The sequence below is a fragment of the Brienomyrus brachyistius genome, unplaced genomic scaffold (genome assembly GCF_023856365.1).
Source record: "Brienomyrus brachyistius isolate T26 unplaced genomic scaffold, BBRACH_0.4 scaffold58, whole genome shotgun sequence".
Lineage (NCBI taxonomy): Eukaryota > Metazoa > Chordata > Actinopteri > Osteoglossiformes > Mormyridae > Brienomyrus > Brienomyrus brachyistius.
In genome coordinates, this window is record NW_026042333.1 from 855,847 (window position 1) to 872,866 (window position 17,020).

The window sequence follows — 17,020 nt, forward strand, 5'->3', positions numbered from 1 at the left end:
GTCGGATAAGTTGACATTCATCTCTGACATTAGAAAGTCGTTTCCGCCCTTTACTTGGCTGGTTTCTGGTCGTTCCCAGTATCTCCTGCTTCACCCTGTCCTTGTGTACTGCTGTCTTATTAAATTTGGAGTCTGGAAGCAGCCTGACTCACAGTACAACCTTCTGCCAGCAGAACCACAATTAAACCAGGATTTAAAAATGCAGATTTGTTTAAAAATATAGAGCGGTCTCCTAATTTTTTCCGCTGCTCTATCAATCTATTTTAAAGTAAACGTTTATTATTTCAATTGTACTTTTATTGCTTATAGTTAAAATCTTACACAAGAAAAATGCAAGTAAATTTTTTTTATTGATATCAACTGTTATCTATGATTTGTTGTCAAAGTCCTGCCTAGATATTCATTAACCACTTTTAAAATCTGAAGCATTCTAGATATTAATTTAGTTATAACATTCTCAGTGGTATAATGTTTTGGCATTATCTATTCCGGAAACATCAAATACATTTACATAAGGATTGAAATAGTATTGAAGTAATATTGTTACATGATTATCATTATATGGTTTTTGTATATGCGACAGTTTTATTTTATTGAGAAAACTGATTCAAATGTATCTGTTTGATTCTCTTTTGCTCATGTATCAGTGGAATGTTGGAGTAGCACTTGCAGCCGGCCATGACTCATATACTTCACGGTGAGGCTTCATCTTCTAATGTGCAACTTCCTGTCTGCACAGGAAGCCGCCTCACGCCGCCCTCTAGTGTTCCAGTACACTTCTGCACCCTGATCCACTGACAGCCGCAACAGGTGAATCTGACCTCTGCAGGGAAACACCTGCCATTCATAGTAAACGGTCCCGTAATCCAATTCGTTCGCTAATACGCATCATTCTGTCCCTGTCGTGATGGACGTCTGTGTCGGTGGTGGTGGGGGGGGGGGGGGGGGGGATCGCCCCTGGCAGAACAAACCGCGCCGTTCTGTGCCTGTCAAGCGGAACAGAGGCGGCTTCCCGGGGCACCCCGCGGCACAGCGAAATGAAAGGGGATGGGGACAGCGTGCCAGACGCCGTGAGTGTTGGGGCGTGATTGAGATTTAATTACAGGCAATGGTGGCACTGCCTGATGGGGGGGGGGGGGGCATCAGTTGGCGATTGCCAGTTTGAGCAAGACCATCCTCTGACAGGAAGTGCTGAGGAGACTTGCACTTGCACGCACAAGCAAATCGCTAAACGAGTGTCGTTGATGGACATGGATCAGAGTATCCCTTGCTATCCCTTGTCATATAAAACAACCCCCTGTCCTCGAGGACCCCCCCCCCAGCTGGGAGGGAGCTAACACGTGGATCTGGTCCCCCCAGGACCAGATCGAGAAACACTTATCTAAGAGTCTGAGGTGGTCATTGCAGTTATGGTGACATCATCAATGTTCCCGCCATCGGTGTGCACCAGTGGCAGAACCACGTGGAGGAACCTTACTAAAGACTTGGTGAAGGCGTTAAATTTGACAAGCTGTCCTTGTTTTCACAGAGCAGATGAGTGTGGGAGGTGAAGCGTGTGTGAGATTCAGAAATCGCGTATTTAGTGCACGCGTGTGTCAGCGCTTGTGTGTCCGTCCGCCCGTGTTGAGAGGAGAGAGGAGAGAAGCACGTGTGAAGGAGAGATCTCACCTGTACTGGGTGACAGGGGGATTAGCCTTGGCGGAGCAGTGGAATTTGACCATGTTCCCCTCCATGATTGGCTGGGGCTCCACGGACAGATTGACCAGGGGCGGATCTGCATGACACAAAACACCAATCAGCTGTCAGCAGGCATCTCTCACATTTATCGTAACCAATGGCAACAGAGGGCTTACAGAATATTAGCAGGCTTTACAGCAAAACAGGAGGGCCAGTTTTCCATTTGAAGTTTAAAAAGGACGGATAAAACGAAAAACGTCATCGTGATGAAGCGCTTATAATGATATTCCTTTCTGTTTGGTTTTGTTTGTTCCCGTTTAGCACTGGAACAGCTATTCGTTAGCAGTGGTTTGCTCGCTAGCGGTTTTCGTTCTGCGTAAAAGATGCAACAAACTGCATGTAACTGGGTGTATTTGTTGAGATTCCGCATGCGTCCGTCTGGCTGATTGAACAGATGGGCGACGTCAGTATCCGCGGGACAGTGAGTGAGCGAGTGAGCGCCCCCTAATGGGCATAAACACCACGCGCCGAAAACGCTTTCAAGCCTCCCTCACTGGTTCAGAGTGCAGCTCATTAAAACCAAGTGAGTCACATTTCAATAAATCCCAGTGCTGACAAAAGTGGGCGGCCCTGGGGGAAGGGGACCATCGTCTAGGTGGGGGAGAGGGGGATCAACAAATGCCTCGCTTCCCGAGTCACAAAAGGGATGCCGTCCGCCTTCCGCTTGTCTACTTCAAAGAGCACTTAATACCGTGGCCGTAACTCACCTCACGCATGCACGCCCGCCCCTCTCTGTGGCATCAGACTCCTCATTAGGGTGGGGGGCTTTGAATCCGGAGCCTCAGAAAGTCGGTGGGATCGCAACCTCTCACTCGCAGACGCGCCGCAAAATCATCCCCCTCCATTCATTGAAATTGCGTTCATTTGGAAAATCTGGCCAATTGTCCGCCTGATAATTGCGGAGACGCTTTCTACTCGGAAGCACTTTTGCTGTCCGGAGAAGCATTAACATTCCGAAACGGAGGCAGGGTTACGCTTCAGAATTAGTGGTGGAATGGTCAATTTGCTCCAGAGCAGCTCTGTGTGGCTGCTACTGCCGTCATGAATATTAAAAAAAAATAATAAAGCATAAATGATGCTTAAAGGACAGCGAGATGGAGCAAAAATGCCCCAACGCTGTCCCATGCGATTCCAGCTGCGAAACCACCGAACCGAGAGCTGAGCCGTGAGGCGGATGAAGCTCGCGGCCCTGAAATTCTGCCTGATTCGACGTGGAGGCAGTCAGACGTGGACGTGATCTAGAGGAGTCCAGGCGATGCTGTGTGGCGAGGGTGTACGGGGGGGGGCATTCGCCGCACGACTGTCTGGGCAGCCTGCCTCTATGGAAAGCGGAACTTTCCGAAATTTCTGTGCTGATAGGCCCCAGGAAACATGCCCTGCCCCCCCCATCACAGAGGAGCATCATGGCTGGCAAAGGACAGAGCAGCAATGACTTTATATTTAGCTGTTAGCTGACGTGTTTGTCCAGAAAGAGACTTCCTGTGTTTTTTTCTTACTGCTGTTTTACCGGAGCGATTCAGGTGAAGCTTCTCGCATAAGAACATTACTTCTCCGGTCTTCTTGGGATCACAACAGCGAGGTTCGGGATGTCGGTCTATTTAACTAGGCAGGCGCCTCCTCCGTTATTTCATAATCAGCCAAATGAGGCCCCAAATGGTGAATATGGATAATGCAAGAGGTCTGGGCCACGTCAGTGCTCTGCGGATGGAGTTCTGAGTTTGATTTCTTCTGTCTGTCCCAGCCCACTGTAAGTTTGTGATTATGTATTTGTGTCACACATGCTGCTGCCCCTTGTGCGTGATACATTCAGCACAGAGGTCACCGGTGAATCCACCATGAAACTCTACAAGATATTCTCCCTGACAGGGGCTGGGGAGTCGGCCGCATGTAGCATGTGGCTCTGGGTAATTGCGGTCCCCGTGCCTGCATTTCAGATGGGGCGTGGGGGCGGATAGCTCGCGGCAGGCTCCAGGCAGGTGACCGCCCGGGCTCAGCCGGCGTGCCGGACGCCTCTGCACCCTGGCCCCCCACCCCCGCCCCAGCTGATGACTGGCAAGGTCGATCCCCTCGCCTGCCAGTCTGTCCAGGTGGGTGAAGAGAGGCAGGAGGAAACAGGAGAGCACGTCCCAGACGGACGGACAGAGGGATGATGGGGCAGAACGTTTTCGGAGGATGTTGTTCAAAACCCCAATTCATATTCAACTTTGCGAATTTCCCGACTCCTCCAGGAGTCCCTGTTGTCAATCGTGGTGTACCCCCACCCCCCACCCCGGCGGAAACAGGCGAGGAACCATCTCCGCTGCTGATTAGGGAGTTTATCCCCTTGGAGAAGCAGGCAGGTGGATACTCATAAAGGGGAGGAGCCTCTCCGAGAGCAGAGGGCTCCGATTCGAGGGGGATCAGTCCGAGATCCCGCGACGGACGACGCAGGTGGGAGAGAAGCTGCGAATGGTTCCCAAACAGGTGAGACACCCACAAACATGTGGACCACATCTCAGACAATCATACAAGTCAGGGACAGAACCAGGCATCATCTCCGGGGAATGCTGCTGAAATTGGACCTCTGCATCTAGAGCTCATCAGCACCTGCATGGGGGTCTGACATGAAACGTTTACAGGAGACTGAGGCCTGCAAGTCGAAACTTCCATGGGATGTTGCTGAAGCTCTCGTCTCACATGTGCGCAGGTCCAAATTAGCAAGACCTCATAATCCTCTTTCCTGATGGTCAGATCTTGCCAAGAAGGAGGTCTGAATTCAGGCCCCCCCCCCCCACGAGATAGCTTGTCTGCCCACTCACTGAGTAGCTGCCTGCTCCCCTGGGATTCGACCCCATACCCATTCTGGTTATGAGTTCATTAAGTTTCATATTTGCCTGCTTTTTATAAACTCCCTCCATTCGCCTTGGTAGAACTCTTTTATTGTCTAATGTAGTTCAGGTTAGAGGTCCGGAATAGAATTCGAACAGCAGCAATTACCCTGGGAGTTGAACCAGCAACCTATTTGTACTGTTTTTCTCCTCAAATAATAAAAACATTATTTGTTTCCGTTGTCTTTGTCACCTTTATTTAGCTTTAAATGTACTTTAAAAACTCTGCCTTGTTGCCTGAAACTCTTGTTTGGGCTTGACAAAGAGAAAAGCACAGCCATGCGAGTCAAAGCAGAAGCATTTATACTGCTAATTATTCACTTTATTCTTATTTACTATTTATTTATTCATGCAGAATTTTTGAGCGCCCCAACCCACTCCCGGTTGCCCGTAGTAACAGAAGGACTTTGTCACTGGGTGTCAGAGTATAAAACACAAACTCTGCAATGCACATCAAGCCCCTCTGTGTTTAGTGGTTAGCAGACCCACGGGGGCTGGCTTCAGGATGGGGGAGAATGAGGGGGTGTCACTTCCCAGGGACTCGCCACTCACTTGCTCACTGTCGCACACACAGTCACTATGCAGCTACATAAGGGCTTCCAGACACATCTGGGCAGATATGTGCTCTGGGGAGGTTTGGCTTATCAGAAAGGGGTGGGGTCATGCAAATGTCTGCAAATGAGCCAACCTGGGATCAGGTTTGGCCCCGCCTGCTCGCATGGCCACCCTTACTGAGATTGAACACGAAGATATAATTTTAGTAATGTCACAATAAAAGTTAAGCTTGGATTACTTTGATTTGCAAGCATGAGCAATTAGACACCAGAAGGTAAGTGGCGGAATAAGTCAAGGTTTCGGCGCCTTGTGGACATCTTGAAAACCCTGAGTTGGACCTTCAAACCTTAAACGGTGCGAGACATCTGTCCAAATGATGGCTATGAATTGTAAGCAAAAGTCGAACAAGCTCTGGTTTGCAGAGGTAACCTCCACCATGCTTATGAACCAACCAGGCCCGCGATTCACGACCCACTGTCTGATGATGTGTTTCAGAAGATTCCGGAAAGGGGGGGGAGGGGGCAGCAAAACCCACATCTTCCCACCTTTGGTCAGTAATTTAGTTATTCACTCGCCACCTGTTCCCCCTGTAAACAGCCTCAGGCCAGTTTTCCAATCTGCCTGTGTTTTTTTTTCTATTCAGCTTTAATGTGCAAGTTCTGCAAAGGGGGGCAAGGGAGGGGGGCTGTATGGTAACTATGCCAAGCAGTCTATTTTTTTGGAGCCGATTCTGGCCACGCTGGCCAGCGGCGGTAACAGCAGTTTAGACGCCAATCACGTCCTCCCCGTAATCCGACTTCCTGCCGCTACTGTGTGCGGCGGTCGGGCCCTGGGGCCTCGCCGGGGAGTGTGCGCCATCCGTGATGTCATACCGGAAAAAGTCGCGATAAGCAGTACAAAAGTCGGGAAGTCTTAATCCCTTTAAGAGTTTGTTTGTTTATCCTCTGTTGGATGTGCGTGTTTGCGTGTGTGCTGGGCTGCACTGGGAGCGGTTACTCTAGGATTAAAATGACGGCACGACAAAAGAATAGATCCGTCAACATTAATTCATCTCCGAATAACATTTTCTGCCTTATTGTTCAAACCCAATATCGGTGATGCGGCCGAGAGCGACGCAAAAATGCTTCAGTGGGAAACCTTTTAGCGCCACCGAGTGGCTCTTGATCTGAAGATGTTATCCGAACACTATCTTCTGTCGTGCTGGGTTTATTTATTCTGCTTCGAGGTGGGGGAGGATTTTACAACCTGCACTTCTGTGGTGAAAACTGACAGCGGAGTGCAGGAGGAATGTGGAGAAAAGACGCGCTAAAATAGAAACAAGATACAGCTTCATGCAAATTTACTCTTTGACCCAGATGTGACAGAAGGTCTAAAAGGCAGAGTGAGATTTCAACATCTCCCAAAAAGAGCCCCTCTATTTAAACATCGATCAGAATCCTCTATCCTTTATCTCTGCTTGTTACCATGCAAATATTTATGTGGTATTAACACATTTTATGCAGTTTAGGGGAAAAAAAACAAGAAAATATTGTCGATATAAATATTTCATCGTAGCGTCTGTGTTATTCTGGAATATCAGCATGCAGTCCTCGTAGGTTTAAAATAAACTCACAGCTCAGTGAGCGGGAACGCACTGTGCGCTTAAAAAACGTTCAGGGAGGCGCACGCATCACACTTTGGAAGCGTTGCGACGGTGCGATGGCTGTTTATAAACGTGAGGGCGTGTTTCCTGCATCTTACTGGGCCAAAGTTGGACTTGAAAGAAGAACTCTCTTCCCCTGATGCAGTGCATATTAAAACGGAAATTACCGAGCTGCCGAACTGGAAAAGAGTTACTGTGTGGATGATGGGTTGCCAGGGCGATGGCTGCTGCACACAAACGGCGCGGGACGCGGGGGGGGGGGGGGGGGGGGGCGGCTGAGATGGTTCCGGAAGGTCGCACTCACGCTGGATGTCGATGGTGACCCGGGTCTCCTTGCCTCCGGGGACGGCCTTGTTCGATGCTCGGCAGGTGATGCGCTGGCCACTTTCCACGCTGGACGCCGGGAGGTAGAGGGTGCTGACCGAATTCTCCCTCCGCCCGTCGCGGAGCAGGGTCTACACCGGGTGGCGTGGGAACGCGGGGGAGAGGGAGAGATGTGGTTTAGGGACAGGGGTGTGGAGTAAGGTAACCGTATGGTTTTTTAAAAATTTACTTTATCCAAAGCAATGTCATTTTCTTTTTTGAGAAAGCAGCAACTGGGAGTTATGGGCCTTGCTCAAAGGCTCAAGGGCTGTTCTGATCACAGGTACAGTGCCGTAGCCTGCTGAGACGCCCCCCGCTCCTGTGTTGATATTTGGGGTAGGACGGGTGGAGGGGGGGGGGGGGGGCAATGGGTGGAATGTAACTCCATCCTCGTACCACAACTACCTGGCTAAAGAACAATGAAATTGGCTAACAGATCTGCAGAGGGTCATGCTCCGCACGTATCGATCCAGTCCCCAAGGCCATCCCCCTAAGCAGCTCTCCGAAACTCAGCTGATTATTTTGTCAGCCGACTTAGAGAAAATCGATCTCCCCCGATGACCTTCATATTTCACACAACATGGACGAGCGGTGATGGGAAGCCACTAAGCCCCGAGAGACAACCACTGCCCTGACCAAGACTGGTGCACTACAGGAGCCTGCTGTAGCCTGCATCTTATGGGAGCAGGAATTAGCTACCGAGCCGGAGAAGGGCCAGCTAAACACTGTGACACATAGGGTGACCACAACCACCTAATTCATGTCAGGGAGACACTATGAGCTATTTCAAGTTTTACAATCTAAAACTGAAAGGCTCCTGTGTTCGGCTAAATTGTTTGGTTCGTCTTGTAAAAGGGTAAAAATGTGTACCTTTGCTTGTCAGCGGAGTTGTACCCTTGTAATTGTACCTTTTAAGGTACAGGAATTGAGGAACATCCCAAACATACAAACAGCATTAATGTATGGTGGAGTCCATTTCTGTACCTTAAAAGGGTACAATTTTCAGTCCCTTCGGGGTACAAGCAAAGGTACAATTTTTTTTACCATTTTTTCTGAGTGTAGTTTTTGTAAAATTGTAGCCTTAGCTAGTCACTCTCACAAGGTAGCATTAACGGACCCCTGTAAAATGGTAGAGTAAGCTAGCCACTGTCATATGGTAGCATTAGCTAGCCACTGTCATACGGTAGCATTAGCTAGCCACTGTCATACGGTAGCATTAGCTAGCCACTGTCATACGGTAGCATTAGCTAGCCACTGTCATACGGTACCATTAGCTAGCCACTGTCATACGGTACCATTAGCTAGCCACTGTCATACGGTAGCATTAGCTAGCCACTGTCATATGGTAGCATTAGCTAGCCACTTTTGGAAAAACAAGCAGGCCACTGTACTGGAAAAGCATCTGGTAGCCACTGAGACACAGAAGGATGAGCTGGCCACTGAACCTTGCAGATGAAGCAGGGCTACAGTAGCTGTTGGCGACAAAGGCCTCTCAGTGGAGCTCGTCAGTAGCAGGAGAAGCCGCAGGTGCTAACAAGCACAATCAGCAGCTTTATTAGCTTGCCGATCACAGAGTACACTAGTCAGGCTCTCCTCTCCGGTTTCTCACAACCAGTCGCCCCCTCTGGCTGATTTATTAACAATAAAATCCTCCTTTTGCTTTGCTAACATATACTTTACATTTTCAGAAAGGGAAAAAAAGGAGGTTAATTAGCCTGTAAGTGGCACTGCGGTTGTGAACGCATTTAAAATCTTGCTCGAGTGCTGGCTTTTCTTTTCCTTCCACGGGAGGTAATTTGCAAGTGAGACATCTTCAATTATATTTTCATTAATAATTATGTATATATACTGCAAACCGTTTGTAGAGGTGAGCACTGCAGAGCATGTAATACAGTGTGAGCAAATGGGACGTGGCAGCCATATCGAATATGAATACATACATACATACATCACACGCATCTCTGCATTTTCCCAGGGCCCAGAGCAATCGGGCTTGCCAGTGATTCACTGTCGTATTCCAGCTCAATCAATGTTATTTGTCCCCTTTAGAAAACGACGAAAAGTCTTTAATGGGATCAGCGCCGGTGAACAGAAATCAGCGGCAAAATAAGAGAGACTTTCATGCTCAATTCATTTATATGGAAATTGACACTGATTATACATTCGGGGGGAAGGTTAACTACATCATCAGCTGCTGCTCCTGGGTGAGGTGGTGGCAGGTGGGGGAGCCGGGGGGGGGGGGGGTTGGGTGAACAATGGCGCACGTGTTTTTTGTGGATGTGGGGCTACGGTATCGGTTCCGAATATGTGGATCTTGTCCATTGGCGGGGTCCGTTTCAAGTCCGGCTCCTCTCTGCCTGTGGAACGCATCGTTCTGTGTAAGCGGCTGCCGCTTTCGTCGCCTCGCCTTGGAAATGAACCATAATGGCAGCTCCTCGGCCGCCAAAAAGGAAACATTCAGGGCTGAGTGTTTACCGCTAATCTGCCGTGACGATGGCACGCCGGCCGCACCCACTGGGACCGGCACTCTCGCTCTGGTTATTGGATTTGGTTTGTTTACTGTGACACCCAGCTCATTTAGAGCCAGAACCTGAGCCAGCTGGGTTCGTCCAAAATGGGGCTCCTGTGGGCACCAGGGAAGCTTCCGGAACGAGACCCGACACTCACGAGCCAATAGGGAAGCACAATGAGGCGGCATGGGTCTGTTATCCCTGCCATGTAATCACCCATAATCCTCTTTGTTCTGCCCCACCAAAGCTTACCTTGGAGTACGTGGCGCCACTGAGCACCTCTCCATCCCGGATCCAGATGATGGATGCCGCTGGCTTGGCGTTGTTGGCGTGGCAGGTCAGGTTGAGGGGGTCCCCCGCTCGCAAACTCACCACGGGGGCGCCAGATATCACCGGGTCATCAGGGGGCACTAGAGACAAGGGGAGGGGCCACTGTCAGCCATACAGAACTAGAACCAGAACGGGAATCTACATAAAGCATCGCTCATCGTGTCTCTCCTCTCCCCGTGTGTCTCACGCGGACGCCCAGCGGCGAGCACCTTGTCGTCATACCGACGGTGTGCGCTAGAAACATGGCCCAGAAATCCAAAATGGATTTCGTCGTCAGGATTGAAACACAGCCGGGACAGATCGATGGGCGCGGCGTGAAAAAAGGCCCGCGGCGTGCGGAGTGTGTGGAAACCACACCGCGAAAGCAGGGTCACGTGACCTCCTCAGCGAGTCACCAGCTGCAGAGTTCAGCTGGCTGAGGGCCGTGAAAGGCACCTGTACAAAAAGTCGCCTGTCTCACTCTGGAAAGACCATGCAGCAGGTTAGCCAATACGCATAATTAACTAACACTCTTATTATCCTGTACTATATACATTCCATACATATGCTACGAGTCATGGGTGAAATGCATGCACACGCTTTCAGTCTGAGGGGGCGGATACTGCGTGGCGGGGGGGGAGGGGAACTCAGGTCTGAATCTGGCACTGATTGCAGCCCCCTTCTCCTGCATAACGGGCACTGATACCTCTGGATTTATTCAAGCTCCAGTGAATTATTGATCGAGCCCCTCAGCTAATTAGAGAGATACACGGTTGCCAGGAAGAATTAAAGCTGATCCGAGCTGTCATGCGTGTGCATGTGTGTGCGTGTTTATCTGTGGGGACACATACCTGCGATTAGCTATAGGAGAGCTTACAAAAGCTCTTCCTTTAACTATTATTGGAAAAAACGGCTAAACACTCACGCTGAATTATTTATCCCCTTTTGTCCGGCTCTGAGAAAAGCCTCTTTGGCTGTGCCCAATTCACTCTTTGCCCTAAAAACCAAGAAGGAGGGATATTGGCAGAGCATGATGGGAAATGGGGCCACAAAGGGGTGGTAAATTTCTTGAAACTTTCCAGAAACTTTCCAGAAACTTTCCATTCCATGGGAAGTTAAGCTGAAACTTAAGCTGGAAACTTTCCATGGCAAACACCAGGAATAAATGGGATGCAATGGAATATTCACAGAATTTTGCAACCTTAATGGGAAAATAGACAGAGGCGTAATCTGCAGGACATCCCCGCACTTCTTGCCGCCCCCATGGACTGTGTAAGGCAGGTGGGATTTTGATGATGAGTGAAAGCCAGTGCAGTCATACCGTAATGCTGGATATGACTGTGGCATGTGCTTCCTTTAGAAAAAGAGACAGAACCACACCGAGGTCAACCGCATCACAGAATCGGCTCCAGTAAATCTTCTCTCAACACCTTTTCCCCTGATTGTTTCTCAGACGTCAGATTCAAGAATTAGTCCATTTATTTCCGCAGCTAAGGGAAAAAAAAAAACCCTTCCTCACATTTCATTCGCATGCAGCTGGAGTTTCTGAAGTATCGCTGTGAACGAGAGGGACGCGTGTTTGTTTAAGATGCCCTTCGCGGTGTCGGAGCTTGTTTCGCTGCCTGGTGCTGAGAGCTTCGCCCGGCTCCGTTTGCGTGTTTGCAGAGAGGATAATTACACCCAAAGGGACTTATGAAGCTGGTTCTCCGTTTATCCGTTAAATCATCTGGATGCTAAAGGTTAAGCATCCTGGGACTTGAACCCGTGACACAATTTTAATCACAGACGTTTTGATTACACGGCGTCTGAAGGGCAGGCCGACACAGAGAGCGACAGGCCACACACACTGTATGCGAATCTGGTTCTTTAACACGCACACACTCCGGTGGCAGAGAAGGAGAGATGCTCTCTGTCTTGTCTGTGGGCGTGGCAATGGCACTCCGAGTAGGGCTCCGCCCCCCATCAGTATGATGTCAGCGTGCTGGTTTTGAGGGCCCATCACCTCCTCCATGATATGTTCAATCCTGGCCGTGGGTCCCTTTCTCACATGTGCTCGAGAACCATATTGATCCTGCTGTTGTTCTCCAACAGAGAGCCAGCAGATGAGTTTGATTCACGTGGCGGAACCGTACTCACAATAAATACGAGCCCATCATCACAGGCCTGCTATCAGCCTCGCGATCCTTGCCACCGACGGCCCGTGGTCGTCGTTAGGATTCCAGCGGCGGAACGGCAGATGTTTAATTTCAAGATGACTGCACCTAGAATCGGCTCGGCCAGTTTCTGCACCGCATAAGGAGTCGCCCAGAAATTGCACATTTTCACACGCCGGTTTTCGAAGGAACGACAGAACGTGTGTTTTTGTTTCCTGCTCCCCCCACGGCGACCACGACTTTGCGCTTGGCTGCTCCTCTCGTCCTCTCAGCCTTGCTTGCACAGATGGATACAAATGCTCTCCTTCCTCGTAGACGCATGTCTGATATCTGCCCGCTTAGCTTCTTGTCCTCCAGCGGGCAGACATCCTTACACAGACTCTGAGGTGTGCGGTTCACACATCCAAGGCGGCTCAGCTGTCAAGCCTCTCGCACCCTTTTGTGTCTGACCGTAGCCAAAGATTCTGCTGTCAAGTTTCAGTGGAACAAATGCATTTTTGGACCAGGATGCATTGTGGGTAACTGAGAAAGACCGATAACCTGGCGAATCCGCAGCTGGGGATTCCCCTTGTCTCTTTAACAGGCTTCTTTTCTTTTTTTTAACACACTTTTAATGTGATACATTATGCAGTAACAGCAAAACTGAGAAATGAAAAATGAGGCACTACAGTGTTCAAGAAAAGGGAAAGGGGGTGCCAACCTGGAGGTGGGGAACAAGAGGGATGCGTTTTCACGATGTCGACGCCACAGGCTGTAGAAGCGAAAAAAAAAGCGCTGCACCTCTGTGTGTGAGTGAGCGGGCGAGCGGGAGAGAGAGAGAGGCAGCCATTAGTAGGGGATTTAATCTTGTGATACGTGGCCATTGATGCTAAACTCATTTGATGCTGCCTGATGAAGCGCTTGTCTGGGGGTGAGGATACGTCGAGCACGTTAAGTACCGAGCCATCAGTGCTTTCTGTGGCTGCCTGCAGCCTTTAATCTGCAACAGCTCATATCTCTCAAACCTTGGGGCATCGGCCGCCGATTTCAGGGCTTTCAGGCCACGGTCTGCCTTGACAGCGTTGTCCTCCAGGTGTCATGTGACGTGTGATGTGGCCAAGGGGCTCTTCCTTCCGCAATGACAGATGAAGCGGCTTGCTCCTGTTTGAAATATGGCCCCCGTTTAATCTCGGATTGTCTCCAACCCAGTGCGACTATATTCCGGCTTCCTCCTCTCCTGGGATGGGATAACACAAAGGATAAAAAGGGAAAGGGACAAGCAGCATGCAATACAAAATGGGGGGGGGGGGGGGGGGTCTGTCTTGGGCACGTAGCATTAACTCCCCCCACGCCTCAGATAAGAGATGCCACTGGAGTTAATTAACTGGCGCTGAGATTAATGTGGGTGCATATGGGCCCCGGACGGCTGATAAGGCGGCCCGCTTACCATCCCGGCAGTCGGACGGACCTGGGGCATTTTTATCCATCGTTGAGGAAACGGGATCCATCCAGTTTTCCGACAGAAATAGGGAACGAACTGAGAGGTATGTGGCAGGAATGATGGGTAACGGAGCAAGACAAGACGCAGACACGTCATTGGCTGTCTGTGAGCTCGTTTGTGAGCTCCTGATCGTGAACCCCTGTCGATGAGCCACCCTCTGTGAGTTGCCAACTGTGATCCACTGTCCGTGAACTGCTGTCTGAGATCAACCGACCGTGAGTTATCTGTGATCCACCATCCGTGAGCCACCATCTGTGATCCACCATCCGTGAGCCACCGTCTGTGATCCACCATCCGTGAGCCACCGTCTGTGATCCACCATCCGTGAGCCACCGTCTGTGATCCACTGTCCGTGAGCCACCATCTGTGATCCACTGACCATGAGCCGCCATCTGTGATCCACCATCTGTGAGCCACTGTCTGTGATCCACCGGTCGCGAGCCCCCTATCTGCCAACTGTGAGCCCCCATCCCCGAACCCCCTCTGCCAGCCCCCATCGACCTGTTCCTGGTGTTTTTCTGCGGCATGCTCTCTGCCTATTTCCGTGGCCTTACAGCATCTGCTCCGAATTGACCTTGATGGAATTTCACCCCCCGTTTGCCTATCAAGACTGAATCGTGCTCCTCTGTGCTACTTCAGTGATGTTCTTCAAAAGCTATTCTTCACAGCAGAACCTCTCAGAATTGGTGCCACCGATTGGCGTTTACCTTCAGACAGACACAAGGTCACAGGAAGAACTTATTAATTACCTCCAAGAGAGTCCAGACTTAGACCTCAGGAGGACATCCCGGTGGTGTTCTTAATAAGTGGAGGTCTCTGAGGCATGACTATAATCTGCCCATGGGTCGGAGATGTCTGGTTTCTTTCACACTGGGTTTTGTTCTGCCGCGCCTTGGATCGCTGACTCTCATGGCACCTGAGACGGAAGTGGCTTCACTCCATTGGTTTCCAAGCCTTGGAAAAAGCAGAAGGAAGATAGCGGCACGTGGAGACGGAACATTCCGGGTAGAGGTCTGCAATACGGCTGGTGCCCATCGTGGGATGCCTTCCCCTCACTCCTCTTGACGCAAAGGCTGCTCTTTCTCCTGCTGTTTGTAGCTCGAGCTCATCAACCGGCTCCTTCACACTCATTTGCTTTTCACTAATAAATATTCAAACGAGCTGGGAGGCCCTTGTTCTCTTTGACTGTGTTTTTGATCGTGTTTTCATTTATCTTTCTCTTTCTTCGCTCCAGTTTACCGGATGCTGTCTGGACAAGGAGGGGTTCGCCGCTAACAGCGTGCAGAGGGACAGACAGCGGACGCTCGACGGGACGCCGATTCGGGTGACGTAGGTCACTTGTCTCGTTTCTTGCCGGAACACGTAGCCGCCTCCTGACATATCATCCTCTCCCTGCACATGCATGTTGCATGCCGCCGCTATCCAAAAGCCTTTTTTTACAACTCAAATGACAAACATAGAGACACAGAAGCAATCATCCAGATCCTCCATTATGAGCTGTGTAAAAGAAAGACATAGCCCGTTCCGGTATTCCGCAAAGCCGACTTCATATTTGCCAGAACGGCTCATCCCCTGTGGTGTTCGACGAGTGCCTGATCTTTCCCTGAAAAAAATAACCTGCAGCCCTGCTGGACAGACTGCTGATGATCTTACGAAGGGAACAGAGGGGGAAAATCCCGCAATGACACGTGAAGCCTCTAGCAGCTCCTCTCGAAGTCCAGCACAATGCTCTGGCTGACAGCACGTTATCGTCTCCTCTCTCCGTGACAGGAAATTAACTCAAGCTTCGAACGAGTGTTAATTATTAAACAGAAGCTAATAACAACCAAGGCTCCTTTAGATGTTGTCTTTAAAGTAATGGAAATGTACACAAAAAAAAAAAGCAAAAAGGTTTCTTTACATTGTTTATTCCTCATATTAGAGCATTGTGGTCACGGATAGAGGGAGAAAGGACACAGATTTATGGAGGTCTAATCTCACTAATCTGACATTACAGGCTGTGAAATTAAAAAGTAATCATTTAAATGCCACATTACCATGTGTAACAAACACCCCTAAAAATAACTTTCTATCGGGAAAGATTCTGTTTTGCAGCAATTCTTGGAAAGGGAGTCCAGTCCCAGATTTCACTGTGTAACTAATTGTCTGGGCGATGAGTGCAGTAAAAGCTGTGCTTTGCCAGAAAAATAAATGCATTTCAGGCGTCTTGTTCTGACCTCCCACCCATGGGATCATCTTTTTTTTTTTTATTAGAGAGCCGGGGTGATGCAGTCAGGATGCAGGACTGTGGTGGTCTGTCATCGCCACGGCGACTGTATCCTGACCCCGCCCCGGTCGCACTCGTTAAAATACGCCTGGCCTAGCTCGCATGAGCCAGATTAATGAATCGACTGTGAGACCGGCGGGGTTGATTCCACTGAGGGAAAGAGAAAAAGGAGGCGAGAAATCCAGGGAGGAGGAGCAGTCTGCAAAAACAAAAGCCAAGCAGACAGGAGATGAACTCCTCCATAAGCAACTCTCAGCTGCGAGCACTGTGTTTACGCTCTCAGGATGCTAGTTTGGGTAGCAATGAATTCAAAAAAATTTTTTTACCCACTCAATTTTGCAGCGACTTATGCTGCATTAATAAGTCTCAACCTTCGGGGTGATAAATATTTCACTGTGCAGATATATGGCATTAAATTATTTTCTGTGGATTTTTTTTTTTCTTTAGCTCTACCTGCATACGGTGGAAATGAAAGGCAGAGCACAGGTCAGACTTGATAACAAGGTCTTGCTGGCCCATTAGCGAGCAGGTGACCTCCTCCAGCCTTCTGACCCCAAGTGTGAACTGCGCCCCAAAAGAAAAGCCCTCTTCTGTCTCTGAGGGAGGGGCTGTGCAGTCTAATTAGCCCCCCAGGGTTGTTCTTGTGTATCCTGTCCATGGTTAATTAATTCAAAGGCTCAGTTGCTAGGGGATCGACCATGAGGGTCCTCAATCCAGGATCAAAGGTCATATGTCAGAGGGCACCATATTTCCAAAGATATATGAGCTTTTTTTTAAATCTGACCTGTGTTAGGACTGGTTGCACAAATCAGGGTTGACATTATATTCCCAGGAATATGGTTTCCCTGTAGGTTGAGCAAAGCAAGCTCAAACCCCTTGCTGAAGCTATTGCCTTGTTTTAAATTACCCCCCCAAACCCCCCAGACCTAATTCCACCTTGTGTTGAGGCAACTTTATCATCTGAGCGATTTATCAATAATGGTGTTCGATGTATTGAAGTGGGGTATGATTCAGCCACTGCCCCCGCGCCCTCCAGCGCTTTCATGCCGTCGCTTAACTCGGAGGTTCCCACACACAGTGCACATTCCGCCTTTAATTCATCTGGCTGACACTTCCTTACAGAGCTACCTGTTCTGCC

At 49.6% G+C, this 17,020-nt stretch overlaps 1 protein-coding gene across 1 annotated transcript in view; it reads right to left on the bottom strand.

Annotated features, from left to right (window-relative positions):
- Nucleotides 1–17,020, bottom strand: part of LOC125724925 (kin of IRRE-like protein 3) — a 131,817-nt gene that overhangs the window by 20,366 nt on the left and 94,431 nt on the right. The window contains 3 exon segments of the mRNA XM_049001402.1: nt 1,669–1,774; nt 7,106–7,256; nt 9,927–10,084. Coding sequence (XP_048857359.1) covers nt 1,669–1,774; nt 7,106–7,256; nt 9,927–10,084 — 415 coding nt within the window.